This window comes from Acanthamoeba castellanii (genome assembly GCF_000313135.1).
Source record: "Acanthamoeba castellanii str. Neff unplaced genomic scaffold scf7180000084712, whole genome shotgun sequence".
Classification (NCBI taxonomy): Eukaryota; Discosea; order Longamoebia; family Acanthamoebidae; genus Acanthamoeba; species Acanthamoeba castellanii.
Window position 1 is genome coordinate 48,669 of NW_004457363.1, and position 18,354 is coordinate 67,022.

At 60.3% G+C, this 18,354-nt stretch overlaps 5 protein-coding genes and 1 pseudogene across 5 annotated transcripts; 1 reads left to right on the forward strand and 5 right to left on the reverse strand.

The window, feature by feature from the left end:
* Positions 1–374: 374 nt before the first annotated feature.
* Positions 375–5,958, reverse strand: ACA1_380570 (TBC domain containing protein; the record flags this gene model as incomplete). Its single annotated transcript, XM_004336357.1, has 16 exons — positions 375–466; positions 590–839; positions 864–1,648; positions 1,757–1,856; positions 2,219–2,341; positions 2,499–2,596; positions 2,760–2,865; positions 2,965–3,063; positions 3,202–3,342; positions 3,472–4,056; positions 4,200–4,278; positions 4,342–4,495; positions 4,610–5,196; positions 5,320–5,422; positions 5,557–5,720; positions 5,873–5,958. The coding sequence occupies 16 exons, from the start codon at positions 5,956–5,958 to the stop codon at positions 375–377; spliced, it is 3,552 nt and encodes a 1,183-aa protein (XP_004336405.1).
* A 508-nt stretch (positions 5,959–6,466) lies between these two features.
* ACA1_380580 (Tim17/Tim22/Tim23 family protein) lies at positions 6,467–7,296 on the reverse strand (the record flags this gene model as incomplete). The annotated part of the gene is made up of 3 exons (XM_004336358.1): positions 6,467–6,585; positions 6,716–6,970; positions 7,065–7,296. 3 exons carry the CDS (start codon positions 7,294–7,296, stop codon positions 6,467–6,469), a joined length of 606 nt encoding a protein of 201 aa, XP_004336406.1.
* A 231-nt stretch (positions 7,297–7,527) lies between these two features.
* Positions 7,528–8,875, reverse strand: ACA1_380590 (annotated as a pseudogene).
* A 901-nt stretch (positions 8,876–9,776) lies between these two features.
* On the reverse strand, positions 9,777–11,226 carry ACA1_380600 (uncharacterized protein; the record flags this gene model as incomplete). Its single annotated transcript, XM_004336359.1, has 2 exons — positions 9,777–10,374; positions 10,484–11,226. The coding sequence occupies 2 exons, from the start codon at positions 11,224–11,226 to the stop codon at positions 9,777–9,779; spliced, it is 1,341 nt and encodes a 446-aa protein (XP_004336407.1).
* Positions 11,227–12,698: 1,472 nt separating this feature from the next.
* ACA1_380610 (uncharacterized protein) lies at positions 12,699–14,399 on the reverse strand (the record flags this gene model as incomplete). The annotated part of the gene is given in 2 exon segments (XM_004336360.1): positions 12,699–14,030; positions 14,043–14,399. 2 exon segments carry the CDS (start codon positions 14,397–14,399, stop codon positions 12,699–12,701), a joined length of 1,689 nt encoding a protein of 562 aa, XP_004336408.1.
* Positions 14,400–16,173: 1,774 nt separating this feature from the next.
* ACA1_380620 (HEAT repeat domain containing protein) lies at positions 16,174–16,901 on the forward strand (the record flags this gene model as incomplete). Its single annotated transcript, XM_004336361.1, has 2 exons — positions 16,174–16,291; positions 16,363–16,901. The coding sequence occupies 2 exons, from the start codon at positions 16,174–16,176 to the stop codon at positions 16,899–16,901; spliced, it is 657 nt and encodes a 218-aa protein (XP_004336409.1).
* Between the last annotated feature and the right edge of the window lie 1,453 nt (positions 16,902–18,354).

Below are 18,354 nucleotides of genomic sequence, written 5' to 3' on the forward strand. Positions count from 1 at the left end.
ACCGACGTACAGGGAAGCTTCCAAGTGAGGGCCGGGCAGCTGGCGGCCTGGGGCTGGGGCTGGAACACGGCGTCCGAAGGGGACGAGCGCAACAAGACCACGACGGCAACCACAAGAATCGATTGAAGGGATGAGGCTCGGAGCCATGACTGCGCAAACTGACTTTGTTTCTCGGCTGGGCGAAGACTTCTTCTTGGTCTTTGCCTTTGCCTCCTTTTCCACTAACATATCTGTGGTCCAGTTCTCGGCTCTTTCCCACTATTATTGGCTCATTTCGTAGAACGAAAATGAAACTCCTGTCTTTATGGCGAGACTGGTCGGAGGAAGAGGAGACCCCAATTCCGCCCCAGAAAAGTCGCCAGTGTTGGTTGGGTTCACTCGAACGTCTGGGCGAGCTCCTTCTGCGTGCGGTGCGAGTGCCCGTTCGGTCGCAGCACCCGTGTTTGCGGCATCAGCTGGCGATACTCTGCAAACAAACAAACAACAAACAATGTACCCATTAATGTGTGCGGTCGTGCGTGTGTCGTGCGTGTCGCGTGTGTCGTGTGTCGTGCGTGTCGCGTGTGTGTCGTGTGTCGTGTGGGCTTACCTTCGGAGCCCTGGTCCTCGTTGGCGCGGATGAGGAACGAGAGGCGGTAGCGCGTCTGGGCGTACTGCGGGTGGAGCTGGGCCAGCACCTTGTGCTCGTCGGCCTTCCGCCGCTGCTGCATGATCACCGTCCGCTTGTGGAAGCCGTGGCCCGACACCAGCCCGACCCGCACCGACGACCCCTTCGGCTTCTCCGCCTCCGCCTCCGCCTCCACCACCTCCGCCTCGGCCTCGGCCTGGTGCCGGCCCCTCTGCGCGTCCAACAGCGCACGCACTGAGCCGCTCGAGGGCGACCCGTCGGCGGCGGACTTGGTCTTGAGTCGCTCGATCCAGTCGCTGAACGCGGGGCTCGGCGGCGCGGCGCCGGCGCCGGCGCTCTCCATAGACGGCGAGAGCGGCGGCGACTTGGTGTGGTCGGCCTCGGCCTCGCCGTCGCCGGCGGCATTCGGCCCCTTGGTGCGCTGCTCGATCTGCTCGAGCCACCGAGTGCGCAGGCTCTGGTACATGTGCGGGTCCACCGTCTTGCTGTAGATCCGCGACTTGGACGACGGCTTCCACACCTTGGGCGGCAGCGGCGGCGGCGCCTCCTCGGTCGACGCGGCTAATGCTGACGTGGCCGATGTCGATGCTGACGTGTCATCACCGCCACCGGTGCTGGTGGGCGTGGGAATGGGCGCCTTGGTGCGGAGGCGCGACGAGAGCGAGGCCAGCGACGGCCCGGCGCCGGCGGCCTCGGTCGACGTCAATGCTGCCGTGGCCACTGCCGCCGCGGGCTGGCCGTGTGTCGTCGACCGACGAGGCGACACGCCTCCGCCCGACGACGCGGCCGACGCCGACGCAGCGGACGATGCGTTGAGGTCGGCCGAGCTGTAGGAGGCGCGGCGCTTGTGGGGGTCGAGGGCGGAGGCGGCGCGGCAGGCGGCCTGGAGGCGGCCAACGTCGGCCTTGAGGCCGCGCATGGTGCTCCCCTTGGCGAAGACAGCCGCCATCAGCTCCTCCTTGCTCACGCTCTGCGGGAGCTGCTTGATCATGTAGAAGCAGTCCGCATTGTCCGTCGTGTCTGTGTGTCGTGCGCGTGCGCGTGTGCGGTGGTGCATGTGCGTGTGCGACGTGTGCGACGTGTGCGGTGAGAAAAGGGGAGGACTAGGGTCGATGATGAAGAAAGTACCGAGGAGGGCGGCTTCGTTGATCTTGAAGAGGGCGAGGGCCACGCGGAACAGCACGTACGGCCCCTCGTAGTACAGACTGTCCCACACTTGCAGCACCGTCTGTTGTGCCGCGCGTGTGTCGTGTGTCGCGCGCCGTGCGTGTCGTGCCGTGTGTGTCGTGTGTGCGATGATGCGTGAGTTGCACGTGCGTTAAAGAAAAAGGAAACGAGGGGAGGTCCGTTGGAAATACGTCGAGTGGGAGCACGGTCACGAAGAGACACAGGAACCAATGGTGTAGCACCGGCAATATGTTCATCTACATTGCGATTGGTCAGTGCGACACACACACGACACACACACACGACACACACGACACACACGACACACACACACACACACACACACGACACACACGACACACACGACACACACGACACACACACGACACACACAACGACATCATTTGCGGTGGGGGGGCGTACCTGGAGGTGGTCCAGGTGGGCGGATAATCGCGGGAGGCGGGTCTTGAGCAGGCTCGAGAAGACCTGCGTGTAGATGATGATCCCTTCCATGGTGCTACCGTAGAAGTCGGACGGCAGCAGGTACTATTTTGATGGCTCGCGGTGAGTTCGTGGCACACGACACACGACACGCACGACTCACGACACGACACGCACGGCACACGCACGACACAACACGCTACGCACGACGGATGACACGACACGCACGGCACACGGGACAAGAAAGGCGGAGCGGGCGAACCTCGATGAGCGTCATGAGCATCCAGAAGGCGTCTTCCTCCTCCATGAAGAGTAGCAACAGCGCGCAGATGAAGTTCATCGACTGGCAGTACCCCACATCTGGATCGTCGAGCGTGTGCGCGCGCGTTGTGTTGCGTGTGTCGTGCCGCGCGTGTCGTGCGTGCGGTGGTGCGTGTCGTGCGTGCGGTGGTGCGGGGCGCATTCTGATGTGAGGGCGGTGGTCGGGGGGGAGAGGTCGGACAGATGGGACTGACTGACTGACCTGTGTTGACGCACGAGTAAGCGGTCAAAACGCGCCGTAGGGCGGCAATGCCCTCCTCGTCCGATTTGCCCAGCGCTTCGTTGCCGTGGAAGGTTCGTTTCAGGTCCTGCACCCACCCCCACGCCACAACCAGCTGCTCAGCACATGACACGACACGCACGACACACAACACGCACGGCGCACGACACGACACACGACACAATACCTTTTCGATTTGTACAGTGTGTTTGGTTTCTCGGTTGCAGTTGAGCAAAATGGATTGGTAGGAGAACAGGCTCTTGTTGGCGTTGGCTCCGCTCAGGCCCTGGTCCACGCCACGCCACGACGTAAGCCAAAACCGCCGCGCGCGTGTCGTCGTGTGCCGTGTGTGCCGTGCCGTGCGTGTCGTGCTTTGTGTCGTGTCGTGTCACGCCGTGCGTGTCGTGCGGTTTGTTTGGTTTACCTGCCAGAACTTGCCCCGGAGGTCGGGCAGAATGCCGTGGGTGCGGATGATGCTCTTCAGCTCCTTCGATCGGCCGATCTTGTGCGGAAAGTCGGGCCGTTGCGCGATCTCCTGGTAGTACAGGTTCCACGGCTTTTGTCGCTGCGTGCGCCAAAACTTTTCGCCAGCGTGAAGAGCCGCGACACCTTCTCCTCTTCTGCACACAAACAGCCATCAATACCACACGACACGACACGACACGACACGACACGACACGACACGACACGACACACAACGATGAGAGTGTGTGCGGTGTGTGCCTTCGGCTTCGGTGCGCCAGAGGTCGTGCGTCTCGGGCGGGTCGTCGAGGATGATGGCGTTGTCCTCGTTCCACCGCTCGCGGCTCACGCGCCCATCGCCCTTGACAACGAGGTGCTTCTCGCCGTTCCACGCCTCGCGGCTGCGCGCAAAGTTGCTCATCCACGGACCCACGAGCTCGGTCTCGAGCCACGACGCGTCGACCGTGCCCGTCGCCGCAGGGCCGGTCAAGTCAACGTTGACCGAACTCGCCGCGAGACTGCGCGCGTTGACCCCGATCTGAATGCTGACGTCATCTGATGACGTCAGCTGGCCGCCGCCGCCGCCATTGTTGTCGTTGGAGTGGTTGCGCCGGATGGTGCCGACGCTGACGGCATCACCGCTGAGCTTGCGCAGGTCGATGCCGATCCGGTCCTTGCCGAACTCCCACTCGAGCACGAAGCGAAGCAGGTTCTTCTTGTCGTTGCTCGTCTTCTTGGTGGCGAGGAGCAGCGTGTAGAAGCAGGCGCCGCCCAGGCGCCCGTAGTAGTCGGGATTGAGCAGCCGCCCCAGCATCGGCTCCCGCGTACGAAAATAACTATCAACAATCTGTCCAGACATCCATGCTGGTGTGAGTGCGAGTGCGCAGATGGCGCGTGTGCGTGCGTGCGTGCGTGCGGCCGTGAGTGCGTGTGCGGTGTGTGCGTGTGCGTGTGCCATACCTGCATGTAGACCTGCTTGATGGCGCAGTAGGTTGTGATGGCTTTGCAGGTGAGCGTGTTGCCCCAGAATGGTGGTAGTCTGTGCAACGCGCGTGCGTGTGAGCCAAAAAAATAAATAAATAAATAAATAGGTGAGGTGTACCGTTTGCCGAGGCCGAGCACGCTCACCTTGCGCGAGAGGGTGGGCTTCTGCTTGCGAGTCACCACCACGCCGTGGACTAATTTCAGGCAGACCGCTCGGTCGATCTCCCACCCGCAGAGAATCTCAACGACTGACACCATCGCTCGCGTCAGCCCTAGACCCAACCGCATACGACACACGATACACACGACACGACCAACGACACGACACACGCCACTCTCTCGTACACACGACACGGCCAACGACACGACACGCGCGCAGAACGTACTGAGATCGCGCAGGACGTCCTCCATCTCGACCGCGCCGCCGCTGCTCCGCGTCTCTCGCGCGGTCTCCAGGATCTTGTCGAGCACCTCCTCCTCCTTGGCCCGGTTGAACCGCCGGCGCTTGAACCGCTTGGCCAGCTCGTCCACGTTGAGCCCTCGAAAGGTGAGCATGCCGGTGCGGTCGATGGGCCGGTGGTGGTGATGCCACGCGAGCGGGTCGTCCGGGTGCGTGCCCTCGCTGTGCGGTCGGTTGAGCGAGTGCGGTTTCTTGCGGACCGCGCGCCAGCCGCCGCTGCCGCCGCTGCCGTCGAGCCGTGGCGACAGCGGAGATGACGACGGCGAGACCTCTTCCGTTGCTGTCGTTGACGTTGTCGTTGACGTCGGCGATGTCGAAACCGGTGAGGTGGGCGATGTCGAAACCGGTGAGGTGGACGACGCCGATGCTGTAGTGGTGGTGGAGGAGGAGGAGGAGGAAGAAGAAGAAGTGGTCTGCTCGGAGGTGGTCAATAGGTTCTTGTGGGCGTCGAGGTGCTTCTGCAGCATCGACGTCGAGATCAGGTACTGATCGATCGACACCGCAATCCCGTACCTGCCCACCGACGCCCAAACGCAAACACAAACACAATCGCAAACGCAAACACAATCGCAAACACAAACGCAAAGTGGTGAGCAGTGATTGGATTGGGTACAGTTTGAGGTGTAGGTGCGGTACCGGATGTCCTCGTGTTCGAGGAGCCGCTTCAAGCAGAGGCGAATGGTTTCGGCGACGTCTTCCTCCAGGTCGCCCTTGCTCCTCACGTCAAAATTGGTGATGGCTGCGCACCCACGCGAATGTACATCGAGGCACGCATGAGCCTTTGCGAGTTGCGGTGTGTGTCGTGCGTGTCATGCGTGTCGTGTCGTGTCGTGTCGTGCGGTGTGTGTGGTGTGGTGTGGTGCGTCATCGTACCACGGAGGAAGGCCTCCTCGGTGGTGAGCGGAGGCGACAATCGACCGCCGGGTGTGGTCGAGTGTCCGCCGCTGACGGTGGCGCGGCCCAGCATAGGGGACGCCACCCGAAAATTGCCGCGGGTCCTGTGGCTCTTCTTCCGTATTGTGGGCGGCAGCAGCATCCTATTATTATTTACAAATAGTCATCATTTATTATTAATTGTTATCAGAAGGTAAAAATAAGAGTGACACCAAACCCAAAAAATAACAAATCATAACAAATAATAAGATAAATCGCTCAGCGATTTTTAATAATAAAAGGCGAGATTTCGTACTTGGCGTCGATGGTGCCGTCGTGCTCCACGTGCAAAATGGATTCCCATCCCTCGGGAATCTGCAGCTCATCTCCACTCGTCTCCATCGCCGTCGGTGGGCCAAATTGGGTTGGTGCGCCACCTCCAACGCGCCACGAACAATAACCAAGCACAAAACGAACAACATTAATTATCCCTTACAGTAATTTCAACTATTGTTTCAGTATTTGTGGTATTTGCACAGCTGGGTCGCGTGTTGCCAACAGGTTGCAAACATGATCTTGTATTGTATTTATCTTGTAGTGTTGTGTGTAAAGGTTGATGGTGTGGGTGTGGCTGCAGACCAGCCCAAAAGAGAGACAAATGAATACAAGAGAGTAGGAGTGCAAGGAGAAGAAGAGGAGAGACCCTCTGTTGCAGCCAGACCTCGCCTGCTGGTCATAACCAGAGAGGTTGGAGAAGCTGCAGAGGAGCAAGTGAAGAGAGAAGTTGATGCCGAAGACGTCGAGGTGTGTACGGAAGAAGAGGAGAAGAAGTAGAGGGCGAAGGTGATTGAAGTGGGAGAAGAATGAAGTAAAGGTGGTGGAGGTGTGTGTGTGGAGAGGAGAAGTGGTTTTACTCGTCGGCGGGAAGGATCTTTCGCAGGCCCATCACGTTGTACTTGTGACCCAGGACAAGCCCGAACCCAACAACGCCACCAAGCGCGCCGAACGCCATGCTCCTGATGAGGCCGGCTGTGGGGAGGAGAAACGATGTGTGAGCGCGACGGCACAAATGCAGATGCGACGATTATATCCAAGTAGCGCAGATGGAGATTGCTGGAGTTGATCGAGGGAGAGGAAGCAAGAAGAAAAGGAGTCGTACCTCCACTCCAGTAGATGAGAGGCGCCATGGTGGTGCCAGCGACGATGTTGAGACCATCTTGCTTCTGCCTCGCGGCCGCAGTGGCCGTCTCGACGCCCGAGTAGAGAAGCACCAACACGCCGAGGCCGTTGGCCATGCGGCCACCCTTTCGGCCGGCACCGTTGAGGCAGGCGTTTAATCGCAGCTTCCACGGCAGACCACGCTCGGCATCTCGCAGACCCTTCAATCCACCCCATGTCGTGCCGATCACTCCACCTGATGGGAAATGCCAGCAAGGGAGCACGCAATCAGCACGCAATCTACGGAAATGAACGCCGCTACACGAAAAATCTGCGAAGATGCTAAGTACCGGTGAGCCAGGCACCACCCCAGAGCCAAGTTGATCGATCAGCCCAGGACATCTTTCGGGCCTGGTTGTCGTCCGCGAAGATGTATTCGGCGCCCTTGGGTCCGGAGAGTCCATACATCGGATTTGTGTAGCTAATCGAATCGACATCGATGCCGATGTTGTCCAGCTTGGGCTCTGGGAACGCATCAAAATCGGGCATGGAAGAAGAGTCGGCGTACGAGGAGTCACCCATTGTAGTGTGTTCTGCGAATAAGATGCCGCTGTTTCGTGCCGCTCCAATCGATTACAAAATCTCTGCAGATCTCGTGCCACTCTGTGCTTCCTACTTCCTCGAATCGACCACCTTAACCTAGTCTCCGGAGCACGCGAAATTTCACATTTTAACACCCATTTCGTTCTTCCGACGAGCGACAAAGAACGAAGAGACGATAAGAAATACGGTGCTGTTGCTTGTTGGATTGCTTTACATAAACTCTAGCTTATGGAAGGTGACAGGCTTCGTTCGCGACACCTTCACCTGTTGCGGCGCGGTGGCTGCCACCACCGATCTCCTTCTCCGCTTGTTGATGGCGTTGCCCTCCTCGCCCGCCGCGGTCAACGTAGACGGGCGGCGATGATGTTGATGATGGTCGTCGTCGTGCACGACCGGCGGAATGACGTCGGTGCTGCTTCCGCCGCTCCCTCCTCGGACTGGCGACGATGCTCTTCCGCCTGCAGGTGCACGCCGCCGTCGGCACTGGTTCGCCTTCGGCCGCGTCGCCGCCCTTGCACGACGGGCAGTACTGGTGGAACTCGAGCACAGATGCTGCCGCCGCCCGCAGCGCCGCCTCGTCCGCCGCCGACAGGCATCGCTCCCTTTCCTTGCGCTTCCGCGACGATGACGACGACCCCAACGTCGGCGACACCGCGGCCGCGGCCGCAGCTGCAGCCGCGATGAGCGCCACGTCGACGCCCGACGTCGAGTACGACCGGGTCTGGTGGTGGTGACCACGGTGCCGCTGGGCCTGGTGCGCCGCGTAGTGGTCGCGGTCGTAGTGGTGGTGGTGGTGAGGTGGTGGCGGAGGATAGTAGTGGGGCAGTTCATGAGCTCCTCCCGTTCCTCGGGTAGCCGCGGCCCACTGTGATTGGTGGTGCCCCAGGGCAGGCTCATGACAGCCGGCCGGCAAGCCGTGGTGTCCACGATGAGCAGGAGGTTGATGAAGATGGTGGTGGTGGTGGTGTTGATAGGCCGGGTGATGGTGGTGCTGGTGCTGGTGTTGGTGTGGTCCGACGCCTTCGGCGAGCGAGTGCCGCCGGCGGTGTCGCTCCTGCTTGGCGAGCTGGTGCTGGAGGATGTCCCTCTGCTGCTTGAGCACGTGAAGCTGGCGCTCGAGGGCCAGCATGCGCTCGTCGGCGCCGGGCGGGGACGAGGGCCTCTGGTGCTGCTGCTGCTGGGCCTGGTGGTGGTGCGACTGAAGGTGGTCCACGACGGGCAGGCTCGCGTAGTGGACGGTGGGCGAGGTATGGTGGTGCTGGTGGTGGGCTGCGGCGGCAGCGGCGGCGGCGGCGGCGGCGGCGTAGTGGTGGTCGTCGAAGGAGGGCATGGAGGCCGACCTCTTCCGCTCCATCATCATGTCGTTGACGTCCCCCAACAGCTCCCTGATCGACGGCAGTCGTTCACGGTCCTCGAGTGAAGAAGAAGAAGATGAAGATGAAGCGGCGGAGGCTGAAGATGGTGGTGGCGACGAGAGAGGCAGCGAAGGCCGTCGGCCCGTACTAGTGTGGTGCACCATCGCTGGCGCGGCGGCCAGGAGCGGGGCAGCAGCGGACATGCTCTCTCTCTCTCTTTGGTTTTGTTTGTTTCCTCCCTTCTTCTTCCTCTCGTTGGTCTAGCTCTGTTTCCGGCCGAGGCCTGTTGTGGCTTCTTGGGAATGGGAACGTGGGCCGGCCGGGTTTGGGGATCGCAGATGTGTGACGCTAGCTGTGCGAGCGAGCTGAGAGTACTTTGGCAGCCGGCGCGATGACGCGATGTGCAGTGGCCGGAGTGGCCGAGTTGTAGTACTTGGCGAGGGGTTGACGAGGTCGGTGACCGAGTGGGTGGTCGGGGGGTTAGGAGTTGGCGGCTTGGGGCAGAAGGTCTGGCGAGGAGGCGGTTTTGTGCACTGGCCCTCCGCGCGGGTCTGGTGGTGTGGCTTGGGCTACGGCTAAGGGGCAAGCGGATAAGCGAGATGAATAGGTGGCGCCACTGAGCCGGTGAGCATGAACTTATCAGTGCACGGCCGCTATCTTACAGTAATCTTCCCCCAGCCCACGCAGCGCTACGTGATCGGCCGCTCGAGTTCGATTGAATTTCGCCCTTCTGTGCGCTATCGCCTGGTCTGTTGGGCGGCAGTGGCGCGGCACCGTCGGCTCAAGTACAGCGCGGGAGCGCGACCTGGTCGACCCACACCATTTTATCGCCCGTCGACACAAACCCTGAGGGCCAATCATTCCACGGAGCTGAATTAAGCTCGTCGACAAAATTTCTGGTTGGCGGAAGTATTAGCGCCCCAACCAGTAGTACTGGTACCCCCATTTGGTTGCGGTGCCGAGCAAGGGGAGCCTCGACACGTCGGCTTTGTTGGCGACCAGGTTAGGAATATCCCATTCTTTTGTGGTGGGTAACTGGGAAAAGTTCGTTGGCTCCAGACATGTCGTTTATAAGAGTTGCTGCAATGTAGTTGGAACACAGTCTTAGTGCCCACGCAGATCCACGTCGACGAGACTGCGGTTGTGGTCACGGAGGGTGCCGCCACCGGGCCTGGTGCGTGCGTCGAGCACCGGTGCGCCCGTGTGGTGGTGAAACACCAGCGCGCTGCTGTCTCGCGGCCTGCGTGGCGAGCTCATGTCGCGGCGGCCAGCTTCGTAGGGGTGCGCAAGAAGTGCCTGGCTGGTCTGGTGATCTGCTGGATCCAGCCTCGGGCGGCGGGACTGGCGGTGGTGGTCGTAGGCCTGCGACTGGTAGGCAGGCATCGACCGCGCCAAGTGCCGTGGGTACGATCCGTAGTAGTAGCCGCCGCCTTCGTCGCTTTCGTTCTTGTGTTCCCGCTTTCGCTTTCGCTCTTCTGCTGCTCGGTACCAGTTCACGTTGTCGTCGTCGAGGAAGAGGTCGGCCGAGTGGTGCAGCTCCTCGGCTAGCGGCGGTGGGCCGCCCCAATGGGGCAGGCCGCTCGGGTGGGAGTGGTTGTGACCGTGGCCGTGGCCGTGGCTGATGTAGGGATAGGCCGCGAGCCCGGGAGGCGGGCCGAGTGCACACATGCAGGTCACGGGCGCCTCAGGTTGCTGTTGGTGACTGCCGCGCCGCGATGACGACGAAGATGACGAAGAAGATGACGAAGTCGACGGCAGCGACGACGACAGCGTGGGCGTAGAGTGCGAGTGCGAGTGCGAGAGTGGAAGACGAGGGCAAGAGCGGTTGGATGACCGATGTCAGCATGAGCTGTTCCCAGATGTCGAGCTCCTTCTTCGTCGCCACGCCTCGCCGACCGCCCGGCGTCGAGAGGTTGGCGGCAACGCGCGAAGATCCCCGCGACCCGACCTGCTGTTCCTCCTCGTCACCAGCCTCGCGGGTGGAGGTGGAGCGTCGGCGGGCGTAGTGGGCTTCCTGATCAGCGGGTGGTGGTGGTGTTGATGATGATGGCGTGGCTTTGGTCGTCTGCTCGGCGCTGCGTCGTCGCTTCTCCTCGAGCCGCTGCCTGAGCTTCTCGTTGAGGCACTTGCGGGCCGCGCTGTCCGGCAGTGGTCGGCGGTGGTCATCGCCACCAAGCGGCGGCTGCGGTGCTCGGGCCAGGACCCGCTGCGGCCGGCGCCTGGCGCTAGAGGTGGTGGCTGCGGCGGCTCGGGTGGCGGTCGTGGCCACCGAGGCGAGGCCGTAGCCCACCAGAACCGGAGGCGGGCTGCTGCCCGCTTCGTCGTAGTCCTCGTCCGATGAAGACAGGCATCGATCGGTCTGGGTTGCGGTCTCGCCCTCCTCGAGGGGGCTGTGGAGCGCGTAGTCGTTCTGGTCTTCTTCTTCTTCTTCGATGACGATGTAGTCCCGGCCCGACTTCGTCAAGTAGTGGCCCGCAACCTGCCGCTTCTGCAGATCAGCCCTACGTGTAGCGCCGCCCTGAGACGTGGCGGTGTTGGTCTCCTCCTCGATCATGTAGGGCCTTGGGGGCCACGAGGCGTGGCGGGCGAACGACAACTCTGAAGAAGAAGAAGATGGGGACGGAGGCGACGCGGAAGATGAAGACTGCGCTGGGGGGTGGTTGAGCAGAAAGTCGATGCCCAGCCTCCTTGGGACCGAGGATGTTGTTGATGTGTGCTGCTGCTGCTGCATCTGCCCCGGTTCGAAGCTGTAGGCCGCGCCGGGGGTGGTCGTTGTAGTAGTTGTAGTAGAGGCAAGGTGGATGATGGTGTGGTCGCTACGCGTCAGTGACCGGCCGGCACGATGTAGTGGCGTTGCTGTAGGAACGAAGGAATGATCTCTGTGGTCGACGACCCGGCCGCCTTGCGGCCCTTGGTCGGTGGGCGCATCAGTGCTCGGGTCGTCCTTGTGCTGCAGCTGGAGCAGCACGTCGGCCACCTCCAATTCGACCGACCTATTTTCACCGTCCGCCACCGTCGCTCTCTTCATCTTCTTCTTGCGCTTCCAACCAAAGCAGCTGAGTGTCTGACTCAGTGAGCCTTTGATCAACAACCTGACACCACACTGGAGGGTCAAGCTCAGCTGAAGCGGAGGCAGCGGCGTGTGGCGTGACAGGGTCCAGCAGCTGAATTGACACTGAGCTGGCAGTGAAAGGCGCCGTGACTTCGCTGGGTGTGAAGGCCAAAGAAGCAGAAGACCGAGACGAGGATCGGTCATGTACCACCCCAAGATAGCCCCAGAGCGGGGCTATTTCGATCTCTTCGTGCGGCTTAGGAAAGCGAGCCTAATTACTGCAACCAATCAACGATAAGATATATTTATAGAACACTGCTAATTCGTAACCCTATTTAAGGTAAGTCACTAACCACATGCCGACCGCGTGGTATTTGAACAATGGCCTGATGGAGAAGGTGGCGGAGGGATGAAAGGCCAGAATGGTGGACCAGCCCTTCACCACAAGGTGTCAAAAAGGCCATGAGCGATCCGCTACGAGATTACTGTGTGGGTGGGAATTTCTGCAACCTACCACCCGGCTCGCGGACCATTGCCTTTGTTGATGTTACACAACACCCCATATGTGTACCTGACGGCTTTGTAACGTTCTTGGTGTCGGCTGGTCTGGATAACCAGCGCGGCGCTACGTTTGAATACCACCATAGAAGTTCTATCTATTCCCCTCTTTTAGTTGCGTAATTATTATTACTGTAATAATGTTGTGTGAGTAGTTTTTGCCCTCAATACGGCACATGTGCTTGGTCTTCTGCGAGTGGCTGGATTCCACTGCGGTACTCCCAGATATACGCTCAGACTCAGAGGAATTCACCACACACAAACGGCGTGCGAGCACACCAAGACGTTGGCTACATGATGAGAACCCGCAATCTGTTGCTGTGAACACGCTAGTAGTACTCTCTTACTAGGGCGCTCTCTTGAGCGGGTACACGGGTAAAAGTAATAGAGGAGAATGAGAAGGAGAAGGAAGGCTTTCAGGAGCGCTGGGTGACCATCATCTTGCCGTCGTCCTGCACCTTCATGTGGTGGAAGATGAGCACCTCGCGGTCCCGCCGACGTCGCTTGCGCGCACCGGAGGAATCGTCTGAGCCCGAGCCCGAGCCTGAGCCTGAGCCTTCGCCCTCTCGGGCCTGCTGCGCGACAGCCAGCGTCGACGAAGGCGACGCGGCCGAAGGAGTGGCGCAGGTGCCGTTGGCGGCGCTGCCGTCGTTCCTTCGCTTCCGGCGGCGGATCGGCACCACGGCGCTGCGCTCTAGCTCCTGGATCTTCTGTGGGCTCTGCTCGTAGAAGGACAAGATCTGCTGGAGCATCTGCATCTGCTCGGGCGACGCACGCTTCCGCGCGCAGTCCTCGGCGGCAGCCGCGGCGGCGGCGGCGCTGTGGCCAGCAAAGTTATCGCCGTTGGTGCCGGCGTTGGTCGTCGACGTAGAAGCATCCGCCGAGGAGGGCGAGCCGAGGCTGGGTCGGCGCAGGTGCGAGGGCAGCGGTGGCATCGACGAGCGAAACTGGGCCGTGTCGCCCACGTCGGGCCACTCGCCATCGAGATCGCCTTCCTCCTGCTCCTCGCGCCGACTCTCGGACGCGACCGGCTTCTCGGCCAGACCCGCGGAGGCGGTCGATGGTGGCGTCACTCGGGTGCTGTGTCGCCGCCGCCTTCGCGCCGATTCATCGAGCTGCTGGTGGTGGTTCGAGCCGCCGTAGAGCCGCGTGAGCTCGGGCGGCGACGAGGCTTCGTCGTCCTCGTCGAGCTCGTTGAGGCCGCCGCCGTGGCTGACGAGCGACAGGCTCTGCTCCCTCGCGGCCCGCCTGTACGCGTTGGCGTTGGGGTTATTTACACTGCCGTGAGGGTGGTGATGGCCGTTGGTCCGGTGGTGGTGGTGGTGGCTCGAGCCCGTCGACGTCCACGAGCCGCGCTGGCGGTTTGCTGGGTTATAGGCTCCCGACGGCGAAGAGGCGCGGTGATGACTCGCTCGGCGAGGCCTGGCCGGCATTCCCTTAAAGCCGACTTCGACCAGGCCGTCGACGCCGTCTTCCACCATGCCGTCCAGTCCGTCGTCGATCGACATGGCGCCGCCAGGTCGTCGTCGCCAGCCACCGTTGGCCTTGGCTGGGGTGCGACGCTCGTCGACAACAAATCCGTCGATGACGTCATCATGACCGTTTAGGGTCCATTTTCCATCGATTTCTTTTTGCTTTTCCTTGAGCAGGTCGAGTAGCAGCTTGCGTTGGCGCTGGAGGTGGACCTCGCGTCGAAGCCGCAGCGCGTCCTCCTCGTCGACGACGTTGATCGTGGCGGCAGCCGCACCCTGCAAAGGGACCGGGATGGAGGGGAGCGGTAGGCGATGGCCCTGGAGCTGGGCCGACGGCGGACTCAGAGGCGCAGCGACTCCGAAGCGAGTAGGAGCGGGCAGGAAGGCGTTCACGGGCGACGGCGTCGAAGGAGAAGGTGAAGGAGAAGTGGTCGCGCCGCCGCTGAGCGCGTGCGGGTGGTGCAGGACTGGTGGCGGCGGAGAAGGGAAGAAGTTGGTGGGAGGTGGTGCGAGCCCGACGGGCTGCAGGGTCGGGTACGGGTGGTGGTGCGGCAGAGCTGAGGGGAGTGGTGGCAGGGACGGCAGTGGTGGGGACCGTCGCCCGCTCGTGCTCGAAGAGGAGGAGGAGGAGGAGGTCGACGTCATCGATGTCGGTGGAGAGGAGGAGACTCGAACTGGCGACATGGTCGAAGCTGCGGGCGTGTTGAGTAGGAAGTTGATCGACAGCTTTCGCTTCTCGGCCGCTTCGTCTTCGTCGACCAGTACAGTGGGAGGACTCGCTACGGGTGCGGGTGGTGAAGTTGGTGGCGGGCGGCGGGCACGTTGTCGTTCATGTTGTTGCTCTTGCTGCTGCTGCTGGAGTTGTTGGTTGCTTAGGCGGAGCAGGAGCGAGGCGGCATGTTCTCTTTCCTCTTCGCCGCGGTAAGGCAGTCGCGGGTCCATTGGCGAGGCTGTAAAGGAGGTGGTAGGACCTCACACGTGTACGAGAAGAAGGACCCGGGAGAAGGTGAGTGGTGCTGACGCGCTGCAAGACTTGTGTGTGTGCTGGACGAAAGACGTCTGAAGCGGGAAGAGGGCGTAATGGTGCTGGGGAAAGCGGCACTGTGGACACTGGAGGGAAAACAGGCAAACTGTGGAAAAGGAGGGGACGTGGTGAAGCTGCTGGGCGCACCCTCCTTTCACCTCCCGCTCGTGGGCGCCCTTCGTCATGGCTTACTACGCACGAGTGGCGGCTTACTAGCAGATGAGTAAGCCACTACCACTCTCCCCGGAATTCATTGTTGGTCAAATAGGTCGTTGAATCGCTGTATTCATCCGAATTTCGTTCCGGTGCACGCCATATGCCCACGTGTTCGCATAAATTATGTCTATTTAGCGTAAAAGTACAGAAACCGGACAAAATCTTGGAGAAGAGGAATTTCGGTAGGCAAAAGCGAGAAAATATCCGCTTTTTGGGCGCCGCACGTTGCGGAGCGGGCACGAGCGGCCGGCACATGGGTTGGCAGGGAAGCGAACAAGGGCAAGAGCCAGCGCACATGAAGAGACCCGGCCGATGCAGGGGGAGTTGCCGGTAGACACAGTGCACCAGGCACAGATGAGCTTCGCACTCGCACCTCGCGAAGAGGAGGTGCGGGCCGCAGAGCAAGGCACGGCTGGCTGTGGATTTCTGCCTTGGCGCGAACGTGGCGGCGTCAGCAACCTGAGGCTCGACGTGTGCATTCTTTAGAATCCTAAATGATCAAAATCAAATTATGGTATTTCTCTTTATTTGCGCCACTCCAATACTCCCGACCAAAATAATTGAAATAAATTAAAAGATCTAGATGGAAGAGAAAGCGAGGGCCGGGGACTTGGCCTCCGCACTGGTCCGCCTGTTTGATGTGGCCTCCACCTCGCCCACACAGATGTCCGACGATGCGGTGGCCCAGATCCTGCGGCACACAATGGAGCCCGCACCATCCAATCTGTGGGCGGTGCTGTGCTCTCTGCCCACGCGACCGCTCGACCCACCCGCCCCCCAATCGCTTGGCAACATCTGGCAGCATTTTCTACGCTTGCGGGCCGCGCTGGCCTCCTTGCGGAGCGTGGAGGCAGCAGGCCTGCGCACCCAGCTCAGCCCCTCGCTGCTGGCCTCCGACCCCGCCGTGTGGACTTCTTTTCTACCCCTTTGCCTGTGGCTGCAACGCCACCAGCGAAACGCCAACAGGCGCCTTCTCATTGGAATCTGGTACGAGGAGCTCCAATCTCGCATTTCTCTTTCAATGTCATTTATTTCTTTATTTTGAATTAAACGATTAATTGAATTGTTCTCAGTGGGCCACCAGGCGCGGGAAAGGTGCATACCTCTTCTTCTTGAGCGAGGCGCGGCGTTCCTCATAATCGAGATGTTTCCACACAGACCGTGCTGAGTGAGATCTTGATGTTTGCGCTGAACCGCCTGTTTGCGCCGGTGGGCACCGGCGGGGAGGACGACACCGACGCCGACGTCAGCTGCGTGTTTGCCTTCGACGCCTACCACTACCCCAACGCCTATCTCGGTGAGCCACCCCCATCAGCAATTCCTTAATCGCGCAACCAACTGACGCAACGCGCGTGTGCGGTCGTGTAGATTCGCATTTCGTGGAGAGGGACGGGGCGGAGGTGCCGCTGCGGCAGTTCAAGGGCGACCCGGTGTCCTTCGACGTTTCCGCCTTTGTCCGTGATCTGCAGCGCATCAAGCACCAAGACGGTGATGGCGGCGGCAGCGGCGGCGGCGACAATGCGGGACGCAAGGAGATCCGTCTGCCGGTCTACGATCGACGACTACACGACCCCGTGCCCGACGCGCTCACCATCAAGTCCCAGCACTCGTTCGTGCTCGTCGAGGGCCTGCTGCTGCTGCACGATGAGCTCGGGTTCGAGGCGATCAGAGACCACCTCGACGTGTGCCTCTTTCTCGACGTCGACGAGCCCGAGTGCCATCGCCGAGTGGTAGCGCGCAAGGTCGTCGGCGGGCGGGACCCGGATGACGCCGAGCGACACTACGCGCGGGTCGACCTGCCCAACGTGGTGCGCATCAACCAGAGGAGCGAGAGGGCCGACCTCCTGCTCCAGCTGGGACCCGACGGCGAGATACGCAGCGCGAGGCCCGGCCGACTCGCCCCGTAGACGCAGGCGTGCGTCAGCACCTGCGATCAAGCGCGTCACGCAGTTGTCAGTCGCGGTTCTCGACTTCGTTGCACTGATCAGCGCTTGCGGCACGAGGGCTGGCCGATAGGAGAGCCCTCTTGACGACTTCCGCGGTACCTCGCCGACTCATTTGGCCTCAGTCGCGCTTGTTCATGGCCAGCTCGGCTTCGTGTCCGCAGTGGCCGCGGGCATCTGCTCGTCCGTGTGCGTGCAAGAGTCAAACACCTTGTAAGAGGCCTCGAAACAGCATGGTCCACAATGGCAGGAGAGAACTCATGAAGATTCCCTTGAGATTGCCTTGTTATTGTCTGGTTTTTTTGTTTGCATAGTGTCTTTCCTTGTTTGGCCTTTGCCTGTACAATGCCTGATTCTTTTCCAAAGAACCAGAAACCAAGAGCTGACATGCATGGCAATGGCCTTCTCTCCAGCCTGCCACTCAATGTGCATGTCCTCAGTTGTGATTCTCTCTGAATGCCTCTGCCACTACAAATCTATCTGGCATTGAATATTCACTGGCATAAACTGCAATATGTGTGCACCTCCTCACCCCCCCCCTGAGTGCCTTGACAATGCTCTGCTCTTGTCCTGTTCTTTTCATCTGCCTTCCAGATGCAACATGCTTGCCCAGGGTGTTGGCCTCCAGTGCCTCTGTGCCCAGCTCCACACCATGGCCCATGAGCAAAAGCTCACAACCTCCAGGAGATCACCCACAGTCCTCACTATCCTACTTCCACATTCACAGCAGCTGTGATGTTTACAAAGATGTCAACCTCCTTGTTGATTGTATCAGAAAGGGAGACCAGCCAAACATGTGTGACAGCTGCAGGAACAATCCTAGTGGAATATGCCAAGCAGCTGGAGGAACACAACAAGCTGTTTGAAGACCAGTTGCAAGTGCTCACCAGCATGATAGCAGCACTTTTCCAGGCTTGTAAGCCAGCCACACCTACTTTATTGGCCTCACATGCAATAGTGCCTGCGGTAAAACATGTTCTTTCATTTTCTTCGTTCTTTTCCTGCATCACCACAAGAGAGAAGCAAATTTCTGCAAGTACGATTTATAATCGCACATAATGGCGGACGATGAGGACTTGTACAAGGGACCGCTGGCAGAGCGCGTCCAAAGCAAGAACTGGAAGGTGAGACGAGCCGCCTTCGAAGAATTGCAGCAGAAATTCAAAGAGGCCACCGACAATGCCATCTTTGATGAATATGGTACGTACCATACGTCATCACGTCATCGCATCACCTCACGTGCACCACATCTTGCAAGATCTGTTGTGGTTCTCATCTGGAGGCCATTTCGCGTTTCTACTTACAGCGCCCAAATTCAAGAAGATAATCGAAGGACAAGAATGCTGCGGCTCAGGAGAAGGGCCTCGAGGCCCTCCTCACTTGGATCGATCGAGCCGAGAACCCCACAAAGTACGGT